At 36.3% G+C, this 26,568-nt stretch overlaps 3 protein-coding genes across 3 annotated transcripts in view; 2 read left to right on the top strand and 1 right to left on the bottom strand.

Moving 5' to 3' along the window:
- LOC135686335 (sodium channel and clathrin linker 1) overlaps positions 1-25,432 on the bottom strand; it is a 29,359-nt gene extending 3,927 nt beyond the window's left edge. Inside the window, exons 1-19 of the mRNA XM_065202540.2 lie at positions 25,255-25,432; positions 24,845-24,915; positions 24,315-24,352; positions 24,095-24,167; positions 23,815-23,870; positions 23,402-23,528; positions 22,954-23,025; positions 21,992-22,042; positions 21,367-21,432; positions 20,988-21,058; positions 19,998-20,088; positions 19,503-19,594; positions 18,799-18,885; positions 17,593-17,683; positions 13,715-13,813; positions 13,159-13,230; positions 2,605-2,679; positions 1,925-2,073; positions 583-695 (exon numbers count right to left, since the gene is read on the bottom strand). Coding sequence (XP_065058612.2) covers positions 583-695; positions 1,925-2,073; positions 2,605-2,679; positions 13,159-13,230; positions 13,715-13,813; positions 17,593-17,683; positions 18,799-18,885; positions 19,503-19,594; positions 19,998-20,088; positions 20,988-21,058; positions 21,367-21,432; positions 21,992-22,042; positions 22,954-23,025; positions 23,402-23,528; positions 23,815-23,870; positions 24,095-24,167; positions 24,315-24,352; positions 24,845-24,915; positions 25,255-25,330 — 1,570 coding nt within the window. The 5' untranslated portion in view covers positions 25,331-25,432. The remainder of the gene's footprint in view (positions 1-582; positions 696-1,924; positions 2,074-2,604; positions 2,680-13,158; positions 13,231-13,714; positions 13,814-17,592; positions 17,684-18,798; positions 18,886-19,502; positions 19,595-19,997; positions 20,089-20,987; positions 21,059-21,366; positions 21,433-21,991; positions 22,043-22,953; positions 23,026-23,401; positions 23,529-23,814; positions 23,871-24,094; positions 24,168-24,314; positions 24,353-24,844; positions 24,916-25,254) is intronic.
- Positions 4,320-12,908, top strand: LOC135686332 (glutamyl aminopeptidase). The gene is made up of 7 exons (XM_065202537.2): positions 4,320-5,966; positions 6,954-7,275; positions 7,886-8,028; positions 8,801-9,129; positions 9,775-10,025; positions 10,458-10,649; positions 11,989-12,908. The coding sequence occupies exons 1-7, from the start codon at positions 4,697-4,699 to the stop codon at positions 12,347-12,349; spliced, it is 2,868 nt and encodes a 955-aa protein (XP_065058609.2). The 5' UTR covers positions 4,320-4,696; the 3' UTR covers positions 12,350-12,908.
- On the top strand, positions 14,983-17,598 carry LOC135686336 (uncharacterized). The gene has a single exon (XM_065202542.2). The coding sequence runs from the start codon at positions 15,389-15,391 to the stop codon at positions 17,123-17,125; it is 1,737 nt and encodes a 578-aa protein (XP_065058614.2). The 5' UTR covers positions 14,983-15,388; the 3' UTR covers positions 17,126-17,598.
- Positions 25,433-26,568: the final 1,136 nt, after the last annotated feature.

The following is a 26,568-nucleotide window of genomic DNA, read 5'->3' on the forward strand; positions in this document are numbered from 1 at the left end:
AAATCTATGAAAACCAATTGACTTCATGAGGGTATGAGGGTATCGTTTATTAGAGAGAGGCTTTTTTCCATGTTTTTGTGTAAAGGGAGGAGTTTACTAGAAGGGGGGGGGGGGAGGTTGATCGAGACTAGGCGTAGATGAGAGGCAATGAAGCAGTAAAATGTCAAGAAAACTGCTGACAGTGTCTATTTTTATACGTGCAAATTTGACTAAAGCAACTTAAAACGATATACCTTTTCAAAAATACTAAAAGATGTATCTGAAAACAGCTATCAAAACAAGGCATTCACTGGGTATGGGTGTTTGAGAAAACACAAATGGGAGGGGGGAGGGGGCGGCAGAGGTTTTAGTATAAAGCATCGCAGAGTGAGTGAAACATGCCTTAAATATGAAGAAAATCATATTTTTTTAAAAAAAATCTTTCTAGTTTTGGTGGTCATTAGATATTCTAAGCACAACTTGCACATCAATTAAACATCCAAAATCCGTTCAGTGTCAGTTCGCCTTAGAGCTTTATCCAGCAATTGCTTCATACTGTTTCATTATTTATTTATAAAACAGACAATAAAATAAATACTTTACCAAGCAATTGCAACTTTGATTTACACGTTGTTTCAACTTCTTCTTCTAACGTTTTGATGCGCTTTTTCGATTCAGCAATTTGAGATTTTAGGAAGTTCTTTTCATTTTCTGCCCTGAAAAGGAACAGTTTCTGGCTGACCGTATACTTTTCGAATAAATAACAAAATAAGTTAAATTATATACAAATATATTATATAAGTTTGAAATGGCATGTAGAAGGGCTGGAGCCACTAAAAGAGACTATTTCACAAGGGTATTAAATAGATCGCAAACATGCTATGCAGTAACGAAAGATATGTTCTTACCTTTTACAGAGCAAGAGCAAATGAAATATAACTTGCCACAAACCGAGGGGAAGAGGGTAAAGGAAGACCAGCAAAGTCAAATGTGAAAGTAGTGACAGGCTGGATATGGCTTTTACAACCAGCTTAAGAAGAACATTAGATTATGTACTATTTTTGATAAAAAAATCTGTCGAATGCAAATGTCGAAAATAAAAAATAAGAAGATAAAAAGATAAGAGAAAGAAGAAGAAGTGAAGAAAGAACAGAAACAAGGAGAAAGGGAAGTAGAATAAAAGTATGAATAAGATGATAAAATTAAAGTTAAAAAGGAGAAGAGAAAGAAGAGGAAGGTTAAGAAGGTAAGAAAAGGATGATGAGAAGAATAGGAAGATATGGAGAAGAAGAGAGAAAGAAGAGAAGAAGCAGATGAAGGAGAAGAAGAAAAGAAAGAGAAAAGAGAAGAAAAACCAAGAAGAAAAGGTAAAAGAAAAGAACAAATTAAAGAAAGGAGAATAGATGGAAGCCGAATTAAGGAGAAAATAAAGAATACGTCAAGCCAGTGTGTGTTTGAAGAATTCTGATTCCTTTTTGGAAGAAAATGTAGGGAATGTGAGAAAGTTAACCGCATTGTCGTGACAAAGCCTATTCCATATTTGAAAGAGAAAACAGCGAATCAATTTATACAGATTAAATAATCTACAATTAGGACATTACTTTCAATCTATCTAAAAACTTTCTCTCGAAATTTAAACTAGAGATCCCATCCATATTTTCTATATGTAATTATATTTGCTTCATTGTCTAAAATTTTTTTAATTGGTATAAAAGAACTGCACAAGCTGCAAAACGACAGATCAAAGCTAGTGTGATGAGCTGTATCAAAAATTGAAAAAATTTGCCAAAGTTCACTATAAAAATCGCTGCAAATCTTTATGGGTTCAGAAAGAAGAACAAAATAGAAGGCGACACAACAAAGCTATAATATTATACAAGTTGTGTTTCTAGCATTGTAAAATAATTGTATAACTTCTATAAATTTTACAGAAGAACAGACTTACTGCAGCTCTGATCTTTTTAATGACGTTTGCAATAGATCTGCTTGTTGAAAAGCATCGTCTCTCGATACCTCAACTCTGGATAATCTTTTCTGCAGCTCTTCGATACTCTGTCCGGCTCTTGATGCCTCCGAAGGGCCATCATTGTACATCTAACAATTAAACACAAGATTATAAGCCAATTGACTCTATTGACAAAGCCACGTACATTGGATTACATTGTCTTTAAAAGTACATAAATACACAAGGTCAAGTTAAAAGCTTAGATATAAAACTTGCAATAATCTGAATTAGGTTGTCCCTGCCTTTTATCAATAAATATATTACTAGCTATTTATGACGGATTTCATGAATATTAGAAGACAAACGAAGATCCTGTTCATATGTTATTGCAACAAACTATGTAATATGTTCTGTAGCTTAATTATATCATCTATTACTAAACTATATCATTCATATCAACGGATTCCACTATCTCGTTAGCAAATTGACGATATACGGTACTATTTTTAGCATTTTATGAAAAAATAAAATGTTCAAAAAATTAGTTTCATTTTAAACTCTAAAACAGAGGTTCTAATAGCTGCCTAATTCTAGGAGACAGGATTCTCATGGCTGCCAAATGCTAGTGAGACTGTACGTTTCTTGGTTAAAAAAGAATTGAACAAGAGAGAATACAGTACCTTTTCAAGCTCCCTTTCAACAGCCGTCTTTTCTCGAAGAGCTCTTTCTAGCTGGGCTTGTTTCTCTGCTCCTTCCTGAGACGAAAACCAAACGTTATCAGGTTTGTTTCTAGGATATCATGCAGAAGATTAAATAGGAAAAAGTGGCAAACCTAAATAAACAACCAATCAGAATTGTCCCCCCTTTGCTGCTAGACCATTCCACTTAAGATTTATGTTCTCGGATATAGCTCAGTCCTTATGAACGTTAAAAGGTGGAAGGCTGTGACAAACAGTGGAGGCTGATGTATAATTTGTGTATAAGCATTAACTGCAAAGCGGTTCTCTGCTTTAGAACAAAATCGCAAGAAATGGCAAAACTTTCAAGAGGTGCATTGTATGAAGTGGAAAGGTCCGGCAAATATAAGTTTATCTGATAGGCGGTAACAGCATAGCGCATCAATTTTATTTTTTATTCTGTAGCAAAACGCTTCGTAACATATCGTTCGTTTATTGTGATCTTAAGTAAATATAAACTAACAATAAATAGCGTAATGTTTAATTGAGAATAGTGTAAACAAAAACAATACTGGCAGCGAAAAACTCGTTGCAAATGTTTATTCACTTACAGGGTAAAATTCATAAATCCATGCTTTATTGCGAAAATCACCCCGTTTACTCTGCGTGCCAACAGCAAATTCTTTATCATCATGATCATATAACTCAAAGCTACTCATTTTGTTACTAACATTTGCAGGTGTAACGTATCGACTCGAAACACTATATTTCTCCTGCGACCTGCTGGGAAGGTCTTTCGGATAATATTTAGATAATCAGCACAAAGAAGTAGAAGAGAAGTTTGCTTTGGATTGACAGCATCGAGCTTTGTTTTCTTTACGCAAGGATTACTTCCACATGGAAGCAATGACTGCATAGATTAAGACTTAGCTAGAAATGATTACAATCAAACAAGAGATTCCACATTCACGCTAGAATCCCCTCCTCCACAGCAGTGTGGTGGTAGCAGCTCGTCATAATCTCTTACATCACAATTCGTATTCTATTTTCAATAGGATTAGGAGGATTGCTTTAGTAAAATTTGTGCAAAAGAGTGCGTTTTCCAGGGAACTAGAAGCATCAAAATTCGAAAATTTTCTTGCTGTTAGAAAAAGACGGTTATTATAATATAAATGGATTGTGCATTATATGCCACAGAGTTTGATTGGCAAAATGTATTGCCGAGCTTTTTGTTAGCAACTAAAGAATTTCAGGTTATTGTTGTTAATCAGGTTAATTCGTAGTCCACACCCCCAAACAGGGCCTGTCTCGCGACGGCCCTAGGTTTCAGCGCCATGTTTTCTAGATTCTGGTGAGGTTGTCCTAACCAAAAACTTAAACGTCATAAAAACAATGTTATTTTTGTACAGCCAGGCACTTTCATTCCATATATTTTCATCTAATTATCAACTTTCCACAGGAGTATTGGCCCAAGGAAAACTGATTTTCAAGGGGCGCTCCATTTAAAACTTGCAAAATCAAACTTATTATTTACAAAGTGACGCAATATGCAAATGTGATTATCATGTCTCCCCTGTTTACTTCACAACATTGCTGCGCAAGACCCCCGTCTAGTCGGCCCCTGAGGGTGAGGAGCCAAGCAAAGCACGGAAAAGCGGAAGCTATATTGTTCCTCAATGACAAGTGACATTGACACAAAAAGCGATCAACAGTGTGAGCAGGAAGGTGATCTCCAAAATTTCTGGCTGGAACGAAAACTTGTGGGTTGTTGAATGAAGCCGCACAAAGATAGATTTCCTTCAGTACACGCTGGATTTGACCTATAGGTTTTGTATGACTTGCAACAACAAGAGAGCAGTTCATATGAGAACGTTGATCGTTGACAGAAAGTAATACTAGTAACGCTCTGTGGGTGGATATCTCAACCAGCAAAAACAACCTCCAAAAGACCCCATGCATCAACGCAGTAATCAAATTTGACACTGTTGGAGAATGTCTCGCATATTGAGTTAAGAAACATTCTGAAGTCATTGCAGCAGAAGTTTTTCATGCAAGTTTTCGGTGAGCTTTTGCAACGTTACTGTCTTTTTTTGACATGGAACTTAATCAAAACGATCGTAGAGGGGAATATCGTTTGCCATGTGACGACCATGACAGGAAAAAGAGGGGCAGGGTTTTCATTTCAAAGAAGCAAATGGTATGCTTCGTCATAACTGTAGTTGTTCTAGCGATTATTTCGGCAGTGATAGGCACAGTCGTATCTCTGAATAGAGAGTCAGCAATCACTGAGAGTGAACCATTTCACGCTTCGAATCGCACGAGGAAAACGACTGGTGCAAGCACGCACACGGATGAACTATGGAAGAATTATCGTTTGCCACGAAGGATTCTGCCCGAGCATTATTGGCTGACACTAAGAATAAATATGTCAAGTGACATTTTTCACGGCAAAGTCGCAATTTTAATTCGGGTTTATGAAAACACAAATACCATCATATTACACACTGATCCAGAAAACATGCAGTACAGCAAGATTCAGTTGCAAACCATGTCGAAGTCGCCAGTAAGTGTCATAAGCACACGCAGTTATGGAGAATATCTTATTATAGAGGCAGAAAAAGAACTAACGACTGGACAATCATACATTTTGACTATTTTATTCAGTGCACCGTTCGGAACTTATCCAACTAATGGACTTTACAAGCTGGGAAACGAAATGATTTATGATTCAGAGAAGCAAGAATGGATAGAGCAGAAAGATATGGCTCTAACAATGCTATTCCCCGTTCATGCACGTAGAAACTTTCCCTGTTTTGACGAGCCAAACATGAAAGCGAAGTTCTCGCTTATACTGTTATACAATCGAGGCTACAAATCTCTTGCAAACATGCCCCTGCAAGTGCGCCGTGTATCTTCAAGCATGAACATCGATCAGTTCCACACAACTCCTAAAATGCCAACGTACCTTCTTAATTACGTCATTTTTGATTACACTTGGACATCCGCCACCAAAGGGGACGGAAAAAAAATTCGACTTTGGTCTCCAAAGAAAAAATGGCGCAGGAGGTATTTGGCATTAACTGTGGCAAACAAAACACTAGAGCGCTTTGAAGCATTCTTCGATATGAAGTATCCTTTACCAAAGCTAGATATGATAACTGCCCCTTCGTACACGTACAAAGCGATGGAGCACTGGGGTTTGATAAATTACATCGAAGATGATGTTCTTTTCCGTGAAACTGCACCCCAAGAGGACATGATTGCGAGACAGAGTGTAGCCTTATTGGTAGCACACGAGCTTGCACATCAGTGGGTTGGGAATACGGTCACTATCAAATGGTGGGACGACCTTGTTATTCAAGAAGGTAATTTTGCCTGAATTCCATTTTGCACTTCAAAGTGTATCCAAATATCGAGAGATACGGTAGCGTTTATGTACCATTTGAAGAGTAATTTTGACTGGAAAAATAAAAAGTTCAGGATATCTTGCTCAATTTTTCATGAGGTGTTAATATCAGCTGATCAATATTTTGTAAATTTTCTGGAGAAATCATTTTAAATTTGCTAATCCTGGGTTTATAGATATATATATATATATACACTTTATTTTCACGCGCAGAATATGGAATTTCTCTTTCCGCATAAAAGTCTGGAACAATGATGCAAAATTTTCTTATAATGAGACAACTTCAAAACTTTACATCTAAAAATATAACTCGATTTATTAGATTGGAGCCTTCAATCACGGGGCACAACCAAATAAGCTTCAAAGTAAAAGTGCCCACTGCAAGAGTTCTTCAGTCCAATCCAAAAATATCACTTTGAAACAAAAACAACTACAAATGGGAAACAAAACAACACATCAATTCAAATAATCGTGCCTAAGTAGGTTCAAATTTCAGAGCTAAGAAGATCTACTTGTTCTAAACTCCAAAAGGGGTTTCGACTTCAAGCTTCATCCAAAAAGATAATTCACCAAAAATTGGCCATTTTCAATCCAACCCCTACCCCACCCTTTTCTCGAATTAAAACTGTGTTGAGTTTACGCCCCGTGATGTGGAATAGAAAGATGGTCATACGGTGTCAAATCCTTTCTATTGTCCAAATTAGTCCACAATTAATTTTTCCATCCTCGTTTCGACGTCGGTTGTTAATTCCTTGAATATTGCCCCCCCCCCCCCCCTAAAAACTAGTTCGCAAACATGAAAGTTATTTTTCGAAGATTTTATCTGGAAGCGCTAGTTAAGAAGCCAGCTAGCGTAATTGTGTTCGATGAAATGCGTTGCAGTGGAAAGCTTACTATAAAGTGGTATATTCAAATACGTTGTCAGCACCATAATCTTCATTTCTAGGGGTTGCAGAATACCTCCAGTATTTGGGGGCAGCAGCAGCTTTGCCTTCATATCAAATTATGGATCAATTCTACAACATTGATCTTCGCGATGCTATGGCCGACGATGCGCTCAGAACAGCCGCGTGCATTGCTAAAAAAGTGACGTCAAGCCAGGATGCGGAGCACAGTGTAACCTCATTGGTTTACGCGAAAGGAGCTTCAATTGTGCGAATGTTGCATCATTACATAGGAGATGAGGCTTTTCAAAGCGGCATGAGGTTGTACCTTAAAAAATACGCATATGAAAATGTGGACCGAAAAGACTTCTGGGACTCATTCAGGTGAGAATACATTGACAGAAACTGACATTGACACTTGTGTAAAGGTACCAATAGCTTCAACTGCCATATTAAATCATCGTTTCAATGATAGTTTGTAAAATTTCGTTTTAAATCTACTAAGCTGCGTGTTTAGGATCGGTGCATACTCACAGCATACACTACGAACTTTCAAGGCGTTGGGATGCTCCAGCTGCAATAATTTTGGCCAACTCTCAAACCCTTTCTCCAGGAAAATACAGCTCGAGAAACATAATACCCTTTTTTAATGAGGTTCTAGAGTGACATTTTCATGAAAATGAAATTGAAGTACTTAGTCTATCTGTTGCCAAGCAATCTAGCCATAAGCTTTCTACAGGATCAAGCTTTCTCGAGGTTTCTTTCAGTACGTTTTCCAATAACCAACACCTTTTGACGCAAGTGTTTTATCATCACGAAACATATCTGTTACCTCAAATAGCCGAACAAGTCAGTTGCGAAAGGTCTGTAGTAGGGGAGGTCTGAACTGTTTTAGAATAGAATTTAGGTTGAAAGTTCCTCTCCCTGAAAGTTCATCTCCCTTCTCCTTCTTTTTAAATCAATCTCGATACAGCCTGCAAATATTTCTTTTCAGTCAAACGAGTAATATCGACGTTTCATCAGTAATGGAAGGGTGGGCCCTTCAACCTGGTTTTCCCATCATCACTGCCTCAGATATTGCTGATGGAAAAGTATATCTTTGTCAGCAACGATTTATCAAAGGAAAAAGAATACCAGGTACATGCAAATACATTTCACTCTTATCAGGGAGGCTAGCGCCATCATATTTTTAACAGATAATGACAGCGCACGAAGTCGTTCTGCACTGGATCTTGCCACTATATCATATAGCTAGTGATAATGTTGCTAACCAATCTACCGCGCGTAATCAGATGGAAACCTGAAAATACTAGCTGCAAGGGTAAATGGCGGATTTAAGAGTGGGGGGGCACTAGGGGCAGTTGCCCCTTCCTCGACGAGTTGAAGCGGTTCTGGCGCCCCTTTTTGGAAATCGTGCGCCCTTTTTGAAGAATGAGAATCAGGTGAAAAAGATTCTGAGACCGATATATTAATTTGCTTCAAAGATTACCTCAAAGTTTTGTTGCTTATTCGGAAAATGGATCTGAAATTGTTGTATACAGCGTACTCTGGTCATCAATTCTTGAAAATGTTTCAGCGCCCCCACTACCATCTGCCCCTTCTTCAAGTTTGCTTTGGATCCGCCCCTGGTAAGGGTCTCTATCATATGACCACTTAAATGATTGTTTTAAGACATTTTGATCATAAATTCTATCAATTGTTATAAAGAGCTATCATGTGAAAATTTCGTTGTGTACCCATTTCGCTTTGGAAAAGCTCTGTGCTACCTAAAAAAAGGATTTCATAGAAGTACAACAAAAAGTACTGTCCTTATAAAAAAGTGTATGGTTATGCGGCATTTGATTTATTTGTGTGTGGCCTATTATGTAGCAGCATATTATAACATTGGTAATCCAATATTGCCTTGAAGGGGAATGGAGAAATACGACATGGCGAGTTCCTATTACCTACGTCACATCAAAAGATCCAAAGGAAGTGCGACGGTATATTTTGAATTCACAGAACTCTACAATGAGTGCAGACGGGAAATGGTTCAAAATAAACGTTAATGCTGGTGGTTACTACATCGTGAATTACGGTATTGAAAACTGGCTTGCGTTAATAGAGCAACTGAAAGAGAACCATACAGTATTCAGTGCTTTGGACAGGGCTAGCATTATCAAAGACGCATTCACATTGGTGGATGAAAGGCTCCTTCCTTCGAAGGTAGCCCTGGGGCTGACCACGTACCTCCACAAGGTAATGCGTACTTAACGTACTCCCTAGAAAGGGGAGAGGGGTGAATCGTAAAACCATAAGATGTAGGATGAACAAGATAAGGGATAGATCGTTAAAATGGCTGTCCACTTTCGAACAAATGCCAATCAAACGAACGTACAAAATTATTATCATAAACTTACAAAAAACAAAGAGGGTAGTAGAAAAAATAGAAAGAGCGGTCGCGACCTTCAAAGCGTCCCTATATAGCCTTTACGGAACTTCCCTTGTGTGAGAAATGTTTAAAACCATAGGGTAGACACCATATGTAGTGTAATGGGATTTCAAAATACAAGTAAGGAACATAAGAAGGCAAGAAAGCTACATTCTGGCAGGACGTAATGCAGATGGACGTTTCTACAATTAAATAGAATTAACAAAAGTAAGTTATCAAAAGATTTCAATATTCCTAGAACCACGGTAAAAGACAAACATAAGAAGTCGCCTCTGTCGTAACTCTGGCAGAGTGAAATGGCTTTTACGACAAAAAGCTTCACTAAGATGTACCCAACAAAACACAATTAACTGGATAATTGCACTCGCCAAAAAAAATTCAGCTAGTCACTTCTTCGAATGCTTTCGATTTATGCATAATCGAAAAATTTGACTTAGCAATTCTTGTTGTAGGAGATGGACTGGATTCCATGGGAATATGCCAAGCAATACCTTGCTGAAATGATTGTCATCCTTCCAACACGATCTAAGCTCAGAAAGGACCTGACAACGTATTTTTGGAATATCTCGAAGCCGGTATTCGAAGTTATCGGATGGGAAGAGAAGTACACGTTAGGTGAAAGATTATTGCAAGGGACGATGGTTAGTGCCGCTTTGAATGCTGGGGATGCAAATGCGACTACTGTCAGCGAGAAAATATTTCGGTAAATTATCCATGGTTTTATGCTAAATAAAATCGGTTCAGCTTATTTCACTTATGAGTCCTGGTTCTAAGATAAAACCTGTATTGGAGTTTTTGGAAAGTTCAGGACAAGGGTGATGTCAAAAAACTTTAACAAGGCGGGTTCCACCCCTTGCGCCCCCCTTAGAAATCACCAATGGTCCAGGAACATTGAAATTTCAAGGAATTTAAAATAACCTGAAACAGCTTCATAAAACATGCGATGATTTGATTTGTCCCGCAATTTCGTAGACAGAAAGTGTTTTTCGACGAAAGCCTTAAGAATTAACAGGTTTTTCTTTGCGGGGATTTACTGTTACAGATATTTATATCTTATATAAAATACACAATTCGCCCCATTATTCACGGTCATCCCCAGGTATACGATCTTACATTACTGGTTTTCTTTTGAAAGGGACTGGATCAATAATAACACCCACATACCAGACAACATACTACAAACGGTAATGCATTATGGCGTCACCAAAGGGACCATAGAAGACTGGGCAGTAGTGTTTCGCAGAAAAGGCTTTGAAAGAAGAAAACACAGACAAGCAGCTCTTTTGAATGCACTCGGGGCCAGTAGAAATACATGGGCATTGAACAGGTGAGGAATCAAATGCATTCAACGTTTTAATGGTCGAAAGGTTTATCTATAGGTACATGAAATAAGAGAAGAGTGTTTCAGTATTATTTTAGACTGAAAAGATTGAGACAGTCACATAAATAGCACGGTTAATCAATATGGCCAAAGAGAAGTAGGTAGGGAAAATCAAAAAGCAAGGGAACTTTCGCATATAACAAAACCAATGTACTGCATAAAATAAAATAATGTCTAAGTTACGATCAGGTTAAAAAATGATTTGCTTGTTGTTGTACTAATGGAGAAGCTCACTGTTTGGCAAAGTGAAGAAGGTTTTGAGGAATGATTACTATTGCTGGCCAAATTGAGCCTAGAGGGTGAAAAAGAAATAAAAATGGCTTTGAAAAGAAAAATATTTATAGCATCAGAATGTGGTTCACCGATGGTATCCGAAACAACGGAAATAGCGTTTTAAAATCTTGAGAATGATTTAAGGAGAACAACAAGACATTTTTCAACGGAAAGGTTTTGAAACACAGAAAAACTCAACTGAAACAATTAACCATCCACCTAGCAACGAAGAATTCAAAAAAAGCGGTAGATAGTAAAAACCCCTTTAAACCTCCCCTATAAACGCTTTCCTTAAAAATAAAAACTTATTCAAAACCTCGTTTGATGAATAAAACATCCGACTTTGTGTAGCTCTGGACTGTTTTCATCCGGCACCGAAGCAGAACAGGAACAAATATCTTTGATAAGCTGAATCAATTTAGCTTTTTCTTTGCAAAAAGCCTTTAATTGTATAGGAATAGTACATGTCACAGCAATATCGGACAGTAGGATTCTTCATTAGGTACAACAGTAGCAACAAACACGCGAAGGTTTCTTCATTTACTTTGCCAATAAAAACTCGTCAAAGGTCTTTCAGGCTCGCTTGGTCAGTTTAGGGTACATATTTGTTATCTGTTTTCTGCACTGTTATAATGCTATCTTTGTTTTTCAGCAAAGATTTTCAGTAGAATTTACTAAGCGCTTAAAGGCTAGTATTCCTCGGTAACGTTGAACAAGAAACAACATTATGTTACATGACGAAGGATGTTTTGTTTTAATGTATTTGTAGTGGAGCTATCAGGATGGGGGATACAAGGATTTCGATAATGTTTACGCTCTGGACTACGGATCCGCTCATCAAGCCTTAGTTTAGCTTACTATGACAAGATCTTTCAAGTAGCTATCTGCTTTGTACTAATTTGCTTTGTATCAGTCAGAAATGTTAATGAGCGGATCGTATATGCTGATCAATCACTTCAGTCCCAGCTGATCAGTCCGGCCGCAAATACAGTCAAATGCTTTCCATTTTTAGGTTACTCGAACTGTCAACCATGACACGTCATATTTCGGTGACAAAGTCAATAAATGCAGTTGCTGATGGAAGTAGGTTAGGTCGCTCTGTCGCTTGGAACTTCATCAAAATGAACTGGAAGCAACTGCCGTTTTCGACCAGCGCCGAATATGCCGTGAAATCGTACGTGGTGCACGTGGTTGAAAAATTTTCAGACACTTATCATTACAACGATGTGTATAGATTTTTAAGAAATGTATTTGCAACGGAGGAGCTACCGGAATCTGCGATGGAGATACTAGCAAAAATAAGAAGGAATATTTTGTGGGTGAAAACACGTTCCTCTGAAGTTGAGGATTGGCTTGAAAGCAATACAGTATAAAATGTTTTTTCGATACCTTAAATTTTCAAAATTGTTTAACAAAAACAAAACAAACTTTACTTTAGCTGTCCTTTTTCAAATTTCAATCGTTTGGAAAGCATTTTAGTTTAATTAATAAAAATTTGCAATTAAGTTAAAGAAAGCTTTAAAAGGTTTGTCATCTTTGTCAAATCATGATATTTCCATATTATAAATCTCCTGTATTCTGTTAATTTTCATTCTTCTGTTTTATGTTCATTTTTTATATCAATGAGCCTTGGCTAAAGGTTCTTGTCAAAAAACGTCAATAATGGTCTAGCGTTAATGACAGAAAGCGAGCAGAATATTGACAGATGCTTACGCTTAAGCCTGGTCGGTAATATGGCTAGAGGGTCATGTTTGAGAAAGTACAGTAGATTTTTCATTTTCAAGATTAATTGAAAATCTTCCCATTGCTTCCCAGTAATTTTAAACTTTTTCACTTTATTTAACAGTCAATATTTTTCGTTTTAATTGTTAAACGCATTGTTCATTAATGTTCCTATATCAACGAGCTCTAGAGATGAAAATAAATTTTATTGTTCCTTATTTCTGTAAGTAAGGGGGAGCTTTATCTCCAGATCTCAAGAAAAAACCGGCTCGATATCATTACTGATTAAAAATTGGTGCCTTCTAGGTGTTTTTCCAAGTGACAGAGAAGGAAAAATAGGTTCAAGGAATACGGCTTTGACCTTGCACAAGGTTAATTTTTAAAAAACAGACCTTGACCAGGCGACCATCCCCAGGAATATGACACTCCGGATAAATTCAGGTTAAACAAATACACTCACCATCTCAAGATAGTGGATTTCTTCCATTAACCGCTGGGTTTGTCTATTGTGCTGGCCTCTCTGATTTTCAAGCTAAAAAGGAACGGGGAATAAGTACGAGAGCATTTCCAAAAAACATAAGATTGGGGTAAACGATCAAGTCGGAAAGGTGGAAGAACGCATTGTCCAAGGAACCAATGGCAAAGCCGCAGTGTCAATCATTAGGATGGAATTCTTGTACCCCTTCTCTGGCCAAACCTATTTTAAACTACGTTTTTGACAAGCCAGAAAAAGGTACCATCCCCCCGATCGCTTTATTGCAATTCATCTAGATTAGCCCATACTAGACGTACGGCTGTTGTATGTATGCAAAAACCGAATGCAAAGCTTCTAGCAAACTATATGCCTATGAAGCAACTGACTGCCTTATTCAAAGCCAATATAGCCTTGAGGAAAACTCTTACAAAAAAATTTATTCAAAGATATATGCTACGTGTATTTTATCTACATAATTTCCATTTTTAGTAAAGGAGGCTAGATAAAGAAGTACAGAAAAGGATGGGAAATTATAGGAAACCTCTGTTCTTTTCTTCTTTTCCGCATCTTTTACTAAATTGTTCATTGATTCCTGAAGTCGGGCGACCTCTTGAGCAAGCTGCTGTTCTTTGATGGATGCCTATAACGGACAACAAATGTAAATAAAACCTTGGTTGGAACATAAAGTTTCCTTTGAAAATAGATGAAGCAGCGACCACAACAAAATTACATTGCCGAAGCATTACAATAAACAAGCAACTTTTTCAAGAAAACCATTGAACTTAAAAACAACTTAAGGTATATGACTTGATGGATTATAACGCATTTAACTTACGATGATTGAAATTTTTTGCTAAAAGACAATTTATATACATTTGTGTGCTGTTATATTTGCAGAGTTAAAGTGTAAAGGGCCTAAAGCCTAGGTTACCCTTGTGACATCGGAAATGATAATAATATGTGTAAATGGCCTAAAGCCTAGGTTACCCTTGTGACATCGGAAATGATAATAATATGTGTAAAGGGCCTAGAGCCTAGGTTACCCTTGTGACATCGGAAATGATAATAATATACAGAATGATATCTTCAAAGTTCAGACTACGCATTCATTCTGTATATATTCTATTGGGAGATCTGAGTCATAGAGAGCCTACGTCGAATATTTATTTATTATATTTGGAGCATTTGCTTGGAGCTTGGCCTTGGGATTAAGCCGGAAAACCTCATCCCAAGGAGGGGTATCTTGTTACATTATAAAGCAAACCAATTGATGAGAAATTTGATAAAAATCTTTGCAGACCCCAAGAAAACCAGAACAATGAGGGGGTGATTAAAAGGACAGATTATACAGAAAAGGTAAAAGAGACTTAAAAAATCATCGATTCTTCTCTAGAATTAATTAGACATTTGCAGAAACCTTTGAAGAATTGGGCTACGTCCACACTCACTGCTCCGTATTCGTTTCTTTCCGTTCAAATTGGTGAAAGCGATGTCCGTTCGCAATGATTCGTTTTGCAATGAACACGCTTCACGCTTGAATACGAAAAGTGTTCACACTGTTTCAACAAAAATACTGTTTGCAGCCTCATTTTTAAAAAGAAGCCACAACTTGAAACTGAGGCAATTGCTACCAAACTCTGCAAAGGTTAAATTTTTGATTAATTGTATTTAAAAAGCTTATGTCATTTGTGAATTGCAATTTTGAAATGTTCGAAAATTGGCGGGATAGAAAGCACCCATGTTGTTGCTGTTGTTAGTGTATTCGAATGTCTCCGTTCTTGGTGTTCATCGCTCAACAGGTTTTTAGAGCTTAATAGGAGAAACGAATTCACGAAATGACTTTTTCTCTCGATAATTTATAGTCGCAAAAAATGAATGTGATAACCCAGAATACAGCAACTACGGGTGGTATTTTATGCTTTATACTGTGTTTCTTTTCCAAAAAGGTAGTGTTGACGTATGCGAAGAGAAACAGCAAGTATTTTGTTGAAAAAGAGAGCACCAGCACGGTCAACGTTGACCAGCAAAATTATATAGTAGCCAACCGGTGGCATCCCGGCTCTATTTTGATCACAAACAACGTGTCTTTCGATTCAATCTTCCATTAATTCTCCTTTAAAACTTCGGAAAAGCTGATTTCAAGCAAATGAATAGATTCGACTAGACGTTGGAGCCATACACAGGTATTTGACAGTTTTGAAATTACTCAGTCATAATGAGCGACGAACTTCATTTACAAGAAAAATTTGAAGTTGGGGTCATGAAGAGGAGTATAAACTGGCGTAGAGTCAAGCGGACTTTGCTGAAATTTCTCAACGGGACAATTCTAGTGACACTGATCACATTTATCATCTTGCACACCCAACACGGCCCATTTTGGAAGATCCAAAAAACACAAATGGGATCAACGAGTAATCGAGACAATTTGAGAAATTTTGCTGAGGAAAAACCTACGAAAAAAGTAAAAGATGTCAAAATCAAGGTGCCCTGGAGATTTCATCCCGAAGACGACGGTTTTCTTTTTCCTAAGATAAACACTATTGAGAAATTCATTGCATACAGACCGGCTCCTGTCAGCTGGCCTAAGCAGTTGCTTCAGTTTGAGAATGCAGTGGTATTTGCTTATCTTTTGGAAAGAACATTACTTGTTCCACCTCTGATTCCAGCCAGGAGTTTAAAGCAAAACGTCACAATAGATTCTAATAAACATTTTCCAATATCACAGATTATCAACTTTAATCTATTATCCAGAGTCGCCTCACTGAAAGAAGTAACTATCAAGGACATTGAAAAGCTTCATGCATCAACTAATGTGTATAATATTTGCCACGATCGCCGCTTAGGCTTTTGGGTGGACTTTATTCCTGCTGTTGAGGATATACAAATATGGCGGCTGCTTAAATCCCAACGGTTTACTGCATTTCCAGTGCGTCTTGATGACCACGAAGTTGACTTGATGTGCCCTGGGACAATCCAATACGGGAACCGTTGGGGACCCCCAATGAAGGTGAAACCAATAATAAGATCGATATTGACAGAGCTTTATGAAAGAGACGAAGACTTGCTGTTCTTTGAAGGTGATACCCTTAGCACTAAAGACATGAGGTTCTTTGACAAAAAACGTACTAAAACGGTACAAGAAATATTGATATTCCATGTTCAGTTCTCTAAGAGAATCAACAGGCTACTAGCCAAGTTGATGAGGCATTTAGGCCACAGGTATAACGCCATTTTATCAGGACCTCTTTCCAAAAATGGAAGTCTGGATAGAACTGAATTGCAAATGAGGTTGCAGGTTAATGGCTTGTTCAACGGATCAAAGACTATTTTCATCTCGTGTATGCGAAAGGATGAAAATGAGTTCAAATTTCTCAAGAAGCTTGGCTATGATTTGATATTTCAGAGCCAACTGGATATTCAAACGCATAAAAATAACACTTTGCTACAAAGCATTCACAAATTATGCTTAGCATTACTGTGCGCATACGCTTCAAAGCTGATAGCGATTGAAGCTCCTGAAAATGAATTTTTCGTTGAACATTTACGATTACAAAATGTCACAATGAAGGACGGTCTGGTCGCTGATAACATAAACGTTAGGTGGGCTAAACATACTCAGCTACCAAGAAAGGACGAGAGAGTAATACTTGAACGGAAAAATCTAACATCGTTCAAGACTATACCGATGGAAAACAAAATGCCGAATGCAGTAAGGGTTAACCTAACAGAAAAAATGACAACTAGCTTTAAAAATAATAGCTTAATGGCTAATGAAACACAACTTGGACAAACAATAAGGGGGGCTGCGAAGAGCAAATTGCCGCCAAAAAGTAGCGGTCAGCCGAAAAAGACCCGAACCAAGGTAGACCTGATGGTCTGTAGTTTCTGTCTCTACATGAAAAGAATAACGGCAGAGCATGGCTGTCCTAGTCTCTCATCTTGGTGTCATTAAGTTTGGCGATTTCGGTTAGAGAAAACGATACGCTTTCCTAAAAGGCCTTTTAGCATACGAGCTGGCAGTAGCCCAGACAAATACTGGTACATAAACTCAAACTATACAACTCTATGGCCACGTACGACAAGGAAATTCTCGGGTCATTCATCAGAATTCATGTCTGCCCTAAGGCTTTTGAAAAAAGAACCGAATGAAGCCCGGAGTTAACCTGTCGCTATAAACAACCGCTCTTCACGGCCAACATCAACTTTTTTCTTAATGACAAATTTACGATTGGGCCTGGAGCCCACGGATCAAGAACAGTTCCTTGTACACCACATACTCGATTAAGCACCCAAACTTTTTAAGAAGTGCACCTATTGTAACCTTTCTGTTTAGCCTGGGCCACGAAGAGAATCAACTGTTTATCGAGATATGGAATAAAACTTTCAGAGGGTTGAATTCACATTGATAGCTCTACGTACCTGCTCTTTCTCAAGGAGAGCATTTTCCACCAGCTGGACGCTGTCACGAACATGAAGGGTGGCTTGGTACTCTCTATCTTCAAGTTCAGCACTAAGAAAATTGAAAACGAATTTTAGCGTTTCAGCAAATGTGTATAATCTCGTAAAGAAATTTGCAAAAGCAGATACGAATTGCAGGATAACAGAATAACTCTGTGTCATTATTTAAAAAAACTCGAAGCCCTAAACTCAAAGCTTAAAACCCAAAGACATCTTGGCCCACTAAAAAAACGAGTCGTGATCATACAATGCAAATTCTGGCAAAGAAGTTAATGTACTGTGATTCGAAAATTCAGGATAGTTAAATTTGTATAAATTGTCGAATGCTAAACCATACAGCTTGGGCTAAGCAGGGGAAGTCAAGGAAGGAAAGTTTTCTCAAATCAAAATGAAACAAGATTCAGGTAACGGCATTATCGTAAAATGATTGCAGGCATAAAGGATAGAGGACGGGTGTCATTAAACGGTAGTGTTGAATGTGAATAAAAAAGAAGTTTCAAATTGTTTCCTTGTGTTGTCAGCCTCTAATGATCGCAAACAAGCATAACACTGGCTAACATCACGAAAATTTCAGTCCATAGTCAATTCTGGCTAAAAATTTATCTATTTAAATAAAATTTCTATTGCAAGCATTGCGAAGAGCTAGTTTGAAAGTTATAAGAAATTTAAAGAAAAAAAAGGAAAATTAAAAATTTCTATGCCACAAAAGCCATGGAATCACCACCTCCATTTCTACTCATACCATCAAGACAGTCTTCGTTTGAAGACTAGCTAAACGAGTACTCACGATGAAACGAATCTGTCTACGCATTTTGTTCATAAATAAAGCTTTGCAAATTTGTTTAATTTGTCTCAATCTAGCAAAGAGCCGGGACTAAACGGAGCAGTATCATTGAGTTAAAAATGGGAAAATTTATGATATTTCTAACGGCAAACCGGAATTAAACGGTAAATGCCTTATGTTGTATTTTTTTACCTTGATTCAGAGATAGTTAAATCTATGAGCCAAAAAGTACTTCAAAGAAAGGTAAAATGGCAAAAATCGAGAATCACTCTGTCTATAGGGGGAGAGTGAATCCTTAAAAAAACCTGTGTATGCTTTTCAAAATATTTGAAACATTGCTCCTAATTGCGAGGCTCTTTTAAAGGTATAGATAAAAAACATACTTCTTCTTTTGCAAGGATAAAATGCTCTCCTCCAAGTCTCCTTTTTCGCCCCTTAGCTTGCCAATTTCTTTCAACATTGCACTGCAACTGTTGAGAATGATAAAGCAACAAGAAAATTATGCTACATACGGTTGTATACAGAAAGCATGATGTTCAAGCTACTAATCGAAATGCAAGCCAATCAATAGAGATTGAAATTCTTTCGTCTCTAAATACAATCGAATGGTTTATACTGTTATTAAGTATGCGAAAAAAGATTAAAATTTTGATAGCATACAGAAGTATCCTTTGTGACATCAATTCTACAATTGTTAGAAGTCAAAATGTGACGCTAAAATGTCGCTTAATTTCTAGATTGGTTATCAGTTTCAGGGTTAATGTTCTGAAAACATGCTAGAAATAATACCAGTTCCAGAAATGCAAATGCTAATTGTCATATTCAAACCAACGAACTACACTGAATGCTGACTTCCATACTCTTTTTCTCTCTTTTTTTCCTGACATTTCAACAACAAAAAACAAACATTTTGTGATCAGGAAAATTTTCTAAAAATTATGATCAGTAGTAAACTTATTTCAAAACATATCGAATACATTTTAGGTATTTTTGATTTGAAAAAAATTACTGTATGTGAAGAATTGGCCGCATTTTCTAGCGAAATCCTTCATAAGCATTCATAAAAATAACACATTGTCAAAATTACCGAGACTCTAGTTCTACAATGGCATTTTGCAACTGTCGAATGGTACTTTCTGATGTTTTCTCGAACCCAATCGCCTTCTGGGTATCCTTGTCCTGAAAACAATAACCGGAATAGTAATGTTGGAGATAGCAGAACGGGATGATATTCTAGCAGAACCTGCTTAATACTGTTTATCAGCGAAAGCTATAACAGCCTTTACATAAAAAAAAATACGCTGGTCGCGAACCATTCAGAACCATATCAAATTATATGATATTTCGGTAAAATGGTGAGAAAAATTGAAAATGCAAGAGATAGGAAAGCATGTAAAAGATGCCTAATGAATGATGAGCAAATTGAAGAACACGAAAAATAAACCTTTCTTTAGCAGCGAAAAGAGGAAAATACTTTGAAGCATTTTTTGATCTATTTTTATAGCGACCATCAGTTTCTGATGGTAACTGAGTTTACAACTGGTAACTCAAGCTGATTTCTCTGTGTCTTAAACATACTCACTAGTAGCTTCATTTGCGATTTTAAGTTGTCTAGGTGCTTGGTTAGCTCTTCATTTCTGAGTTTGAAAGTCTTCAATTCTGTCTTCGAACGCCTGCAAGCAAATGACTTATTATTGAATAGCTGGAACAGCAATTGCGTGGAATTTGACCTTAACAGCAAGCAAACAACATGTGTTTACCTAACAATGTTGTTTAATGTTGATGGTTGATTTCTTTAGCAAGGGCCTACTTGGCAAAACTCTCCACTAGAGGTAGATTACCGGATCTATATCTTATATTACCGGGCAATAATACATTGAATGAAAATTGAATCTGACACAAAATGTTCGCAAAAAGTAAGCCAATTCTAAATTTCTAAACTGGGTCTCTAGCATACAGATTTCCTATCGTTATCTATGATTTTTTGCGAAAAACGAAAGGAAAGAATTTTTTCAGAAACGAGAAAGGAGAAAAGTCAGATAAATATTGTGTCGGAATACATTCAAAGAACTAAAGAAGCAATGAAAGCATAACATATGGAAAGGAAATCTCGAGGTTAGATAAAAATATCTAGATAAAAAATTTAGAAATTGCAACACAGAGCTTTGTTTAGAGGTTCATTTCAATGAGTAAAGTTCGAGGTTAGATAAAAAAATCTAGAAAAATCAATTCAGAAGAACGTAATTGTTAAATTAAAAAAAAAATTCAAATGACAAGAATTCCTTTTTCAACAATGATAAAATACAAATCTACAAGAAAAAGGGCATATAATAATATAAAGTAAGAAAAGAAAAAAAATTAGAAATTGCAACACAGTGCTTTTTTTAGAGGTTCATTTCAATGAGTAAAGAAAAGACCACTTAACCATATCTGGGTGATGTAAAGAAAAAATTCTTCTATCAAATTTCAATACTTATGAACTGCAGATATCAATCAAAAGAGCGAAGCAAAAGATTTCTTGATCTGTTTAAGGGCAAAGCAATTTGAAATTCATTTAAAGTTTTTCTCCTACCGTAGTTCAGCTCTAATAACATCTATTTCTTTATCTTGGGTTTCAGCTGTTTGCAAAAATTGCTCTTGTTCCTATAAAAGTAAAATTTTATGCTTTGCTTAAAAGAATCGAAGGGCACTATAATGTCAACACAGTAGCTATAGATTTTCAAAGTTTGGCCAGTTGCTAAGAACCAAACTGCATCCTGTGGGGACAAAAGGAATAACTGTCACACAATATAGAAACCTTTTTTTATTAAAACGCAAGAAAAAAGGATACTGAAAAATAAAAGGGTGAAATAAATAATTTGCTGTCAGGTAAAAGGTAAAAGATTCTAAGGAATTGTAAAGAAATTATAAAGAAACCATGATGAAGTGAAAAAAGATTCCAACTCACTCACAATTTTGATCTTATGCTTGTCTCTTTGGAGGTCTTCTGCATATTTTCTTGCCTTTCTTAAATCATCCTGTTAAAATGAAAATGCAAATCAAACGTTTTTCAGCAAAATAACACCCTTCCATTTTTCAGTTTTGTTTGATTGTTTTTTGTTATAATTTGATTCATTTTCAAACTATAAATTTAAGCATATGGCTAACCTAAATCTGCAAATTAGCAATAATACATAAAATTTCAGGAGGTCAAACAAAATTTTGAAACATTATGACAAATTTATGGCCATATTTTAATAAGTCTATATTGAAACTCTAGACCAAATGCTTGATAGATAGGTTGGAGACTTACTTGGTTGTAGTCTTTCGTCTGCCTGAATAGGCAAAACATTATTTTAAGTCCAAAGCTATGACTTATTTAATCCACTAACTTCCATTTTTTTTAAAATGTTTTTTCACCCCTTCATCCCAATTTAACATCAAATTCTAGCATTTCCAGATTATCCTCAAACACAAAATTGAAAATTAAAGAGATAATATTTTACCCGCTTCACAGATATATTTATTAGATAGCACAAAACTGTGCAACATGCACCAAAATCTTGTCCCAACCACCATAAATGAACAAACTCCTACCTGCAAAGCTCCAATGTCAGCATTTTTCATAGCAATCTCTTGTGACTTATCCTTTTAGAAAATGTATAAAAAGTTTAAAATTGAAATAAATTAAAAAATGGTTGGAAAATCATATAAAAAGTGAGAGTTTTGCTTGCAACAATGTTAAATCATTCACAAATTAGTTGACTATTTGCTGATAATCTACCCTATACAATTGTCCAAAATAATAATCTCCAAGTCAATGTCAAGAATAAGGCAAACCTATGCCAATATCTCTTTCCAGCCAGTTTAATACTGTCAGACTCAAAAAACCATGCTATTTGTGAAAGTGAGTAGGAAAATTGCCTTTCTAGGTTCATTTCCTTTGCTCGAGCTCTTTTTGAAACTGAGATTGGATGACTCCGTTTTCGAATGCCTCTTTCTTCGCTGATCCCAATAAAACAACGTGTATCCAAATTATTCCGTTTTCGGACTCCACTTTGAACAGTGTTTTTGAATAACTTCGGTTTGGTATAAAATGACACCGTTTTTTAGCGTATTAATGGAACTCAAATTCTAAAACAGATTCACTCGAATCCGTTCTCATACGGAAACAGAGTAATGGCAACAGGGCCTAAAAAACTTGTATCCTTTTGTTGAATTATTTTGTTTTCAAGAAATTCTTCTAAAATTCCATAAAAACTTTTTGGCTTTATGAAAACCACATACACTTTTTCAAACACACCTTCTAATACACAAATGACATCAGGTCTTCATAAAAATCGTAAGGTCTCCATTTTATGGATTGCACATCATGGCATCCCATCGCACGCCTAAACTTTTCAAGGCGTGCGAATACCAGCACGCCGCCAAATTTCATATTACCAGGTTTGTAAATGTGAGATTTACCTGATAAGCAGTAAATCGCTGTTCCAATATTCTTGAACATGTAACAACACTTAAATGTAAATCAATTAGTAGCAAAATGAAAAAAATCTAACCCTTATATTGTCTTGCAAGTTGTTGAGTTCTCTTGTTACTTTCTCCCAAAGATTTTTGAAGTTATCCTTTTCCTGGGATATTGAGAATTAATATGAGTTCAAAATCATTTAAAAAGCATATTTTCAACAATGCAATATACTTTAGGATACTTAAAAGTATTTTCTGGTGCCAATTAAATTTATTCATAAAAATTTACTGGTACAAATCAATCCTTATAAAAACAAAGATAAAATTTTATTCAAAAAAGTAAATTTAGCATTTATCAACTATGGGGCATTTACAATTCACAGAACAGCAAAAATATTGAAAACCTAAATTAAGCATAAAAATCTGAGCATATACTTTACTCATGATCAGAAATGAAAAAAAAGCATTCAGAACATTATTAACAGATGACAACAGAGCCTGTAAAATGCACTGTTTAAATAAATAAAGAAGAATCCTCACTAGACTTATAGTTTTTAACTGATGCTGCATATTTTCAATGACATCTTGGTTGACTCCAGACATGCCCTCAACTTGCTGCAGTGCCTCAAGCTGGTTTTCGATGCTTCTTCTTAATTCTTCATGAAGTCTAAAATGAACACAAACAGCCATTTTCTCAGTAGAACATCAGTAGTAATTCACTAAACATTAATATAAACAGACACAAGTTTTTTATGTGTTCTTGATTTTATTTAATGCTATAGAAAGACCTGCCATAAAGCCTTTTATTGTAACTATTTTCTAATCAAATAGCTGGATGCATAATTAGATAAACACATATAGATAAAAGAAGAAGTATATTGTGCATAGACAATGTATATATGTAACCAAGTATTCTGAAAAAAAGGTTTGAAGAAAAGGAAATTTTCACAAACCGGTTGTTTTCCTCTACAATCTTATCAGTCTTTTCCTTTAGTGCATCCTGTTCTTTCTGCAATAAATGTAATGACAAGCTAATGGTTTAATAGGACGTCAAATCTTCAGTACCAGGTCCTTTTACTTTGCATGTAATGTTCATGCAAAAAGTACCCTGTTTCTCTTCTACATTTTTTAAATTCAGCATAACTTAATCAGTAACAAAAACATATAACTTGCAAATTATATCAGAAAAGATCTTATATTCTGTTTTTCGTAAGTAAATATGACTTTTTTTACCTTGTAGAATTGAACTTGGTCTTTCAATGCTTTTATGTTACCATCATACTCAAGCAACAGTGGTGAGATAATACTGAAAAGCAAGAAAACAAAACGAAACTAATCATTACCCTCAAAATGATGGATCATGGCAAAAGCTATTTTACATTCTTGTTTGCATAATGTAAACCTTAAGATAAGAAAAGCAAAACAGTTCTTATAAAATTCTTAAGGAACAAACCTTGGGTCTTCCAGCCAAGGAGGTAGCGAATCATTATCCTTTCAAAAGAAAAAAGAATTTAAAAAAAACAAGAAAGCAATTAAAACTCGAACTGGTCCTCCAACCCAATATTTTTGTTATTGAAAGATGTGAACAGTAACATGGTTACAATGAAGCAAAGAATCAAATTATCTTGCTTGAATATGTTAGCTTGTCTGCTGGCTGTCAATTGATCTTCTTCATTTGTGGAGCTTTTGAAGTTTGTTGGAAGTTAAAACCACTACATCCTGTCAGTCAACCGTTCAGAGTTAACTGTAGGCTTTGCAGCATGTTTCATTTTAAGAAAACATTGAGAATTAGCTGATTTGATAGGTTACAATGGATCTACTGTATAGTCCATCCAATGGGAAATTTAAGTGGCCAGCAAAATGCGTTGAGACATTATTAGTGCTACACGGAATTCAAGATTTCCATTCAATCATTTTGGATTTGGTACGATCTTTTGGAGCTAAAACTTTCATAGAAAGTTGATGGCATAATATGTAACTTACTTCATATGTTGGTTCTTTTATTGGAGGGTACCTTCTTTGATACTCTTTCAAAACCGCATTGAGTCGTCTGACTGAAAAATAATACGCTTTTACTTTTCAGGACACTATTGGACAGTTTCCGGAGCAACACTGATAGATGTAACAGCGCCTGAGCTGATGAGGTCGATTAATTTTCACAGTTCGTCGACAAAATTCTCTGACCTCTGGCAAGTGCACCAGTGCTGGTTGATATATTTAAGAACTTAATACTTTTATGATAAACCATGAAGCATCCAATAAAATGAAACTCTTAAACCCTATCAACTTCTGGATATCTTGCAGTGGTATGTCTTCTATGCTACCGTAACGTATAGAAGGAAGGCCTAACCTAAACTTTAGTCTGTTTGCTATTAACGGCGAACGCTCCTCACCTTGGTCCTGCAAAAAGCCTACATAGCCACTTCCTTGATCATCCTTTTGTGCTCTTGGTGAATAAAGTGCCTCCATTCTCTTGTCTTAAAATCTACTTGCTACCTTCATGCTTCATTTCAACAATACTTGCCAATGCTTCACTTCTCCATTTTGGTTTTTGGAGGGAAAACACAAATCTCAATAACATTCGACCCAGGTCTCTTGGTCAAACGAGGGTGGTTCAAAATGCTTGTCAAAATGGTGTGTGGTAAAATTCTTTTTGGGACTTTTTGAAACGTAGGGAAAGGGAGAGGCATAGGCATACACCACTAATATTCATAATCATTCTACCTATATTAGCAAAATTTCCAAATGTGGTGATAGGCACAATATTGGCACTGTCCCGGTCTTCAATATTAAATAAAGATATATATTTCCAATATTGACCAATTTCTATAACCAAATTTTGCCCTTGAAGATTCGGATTTTATCTGACAAAATCCGAGCAGCAAATCACTCTATAGTAGAAGTCTGTAAATCCTGAAAAATCATTTTGGTTTACGGAAATATAGTATTTTCTTTACAAAAGTGAATTGCCCCTCGCAATAACGATTAGTACTGTAGTACAAGTAATTTATGTTGCGAAATATCTGAGAATCACCCACTGCTCAAGTCTGGGAATTTTCCGACAAAACAATGATTTTTTCCAAAAATCCATCAAATTTTGAAAGCAGAGGGAGCCACGGCCCTCCCTGCCCCCCGGCCACAACGCCCCTGTTGATAGGTAGAAAGATCAAAAGCTTGATCTTGTTCGAAAATTTAAGTCTTGAATTGGGCTGCTGGTCCTTTTTTGAGCCTAGAATTTGAGAAAAAAATTATTTCTTTGGGTCAGTCATTTGTAAAGTTACTTTACTGACTTCATGAAATTAAGAATTGCTTTTTGGGTCTCGAATATCAAATAAAGAAAAGTTGCAAAATTTCTTGTGCATGGCGATAAAAATTACTTTCTTGGATCAAAATGTTTTGCCAGAAAATACTTTTGAGAGGATGGTTTGTACTACAGCCTGAGCATCCCTATCATAAGTATATTTGAATGACTCTCCCCCTTTCCCACTCCTAACACTAATGTCTTTTCCAAACATTTTCTCATCATTTTTTCCAAAAGATAAAACCTCGCGGCTCTGCATTCACTGCAAGCTGTTCTTTGGGTTGGTCTAGCCGAAGTCTGTCTAGCTCGCTGTTGTATAGGTATCGATTTGTTTATTGTATAATTACCCTGCTTATTTCAATCCCTGCCTATTCTTGACCTCAGAGTAAGAACTAGTCAAGAAAAG

This window comes from Rhopilema esculentum, chromosome 6 (assembly GCF_057945365.1).
Source record: "Rhopilema esculentum isolate cy_ngs chromosome 6, ASM5794536v1, whole genome shotgun sequence".
NCBI classification, from domain to species: domain Eukaryota; kingdom Metazoa; phylum Cnidaria; class Scyphozoa; order Rhizostomeae; family Rhizostomatidae; genus Rhopilema; species Rhopilema esculentum.

Bases quoted from the DNA above. Each gene is read 5' to 3' on its own strand.
- LOC135686332 (XM_065202537.2), top strand. From the start codon at position 4,697: ATGGAACTTAATCAAAACGATCGTAGAGGGGAATATCGTTTGCCATGT. The intron at 5,967-6,953 runs GTAATTTTGCCT...CTTCATTTCTAG, and splicing joins CGACCTTGTTATTCAAGAAG to GGGTTGCAGAATACCTCCAG. The intron at 7,276-7,885 runs GTGAGAATACAT...ATTTCTTTTCAG, and splicing joins GACTTCTGGGACTCATTCAG to TCAAACGAGTAATATCGACG.
- LOC135686336 (XM_065202542.2), top strand. From the start codon at position 15,389: ATGAGCGACGAACTTCATTTACAAGAAAAATTTGAAGTTGGGGTCATG.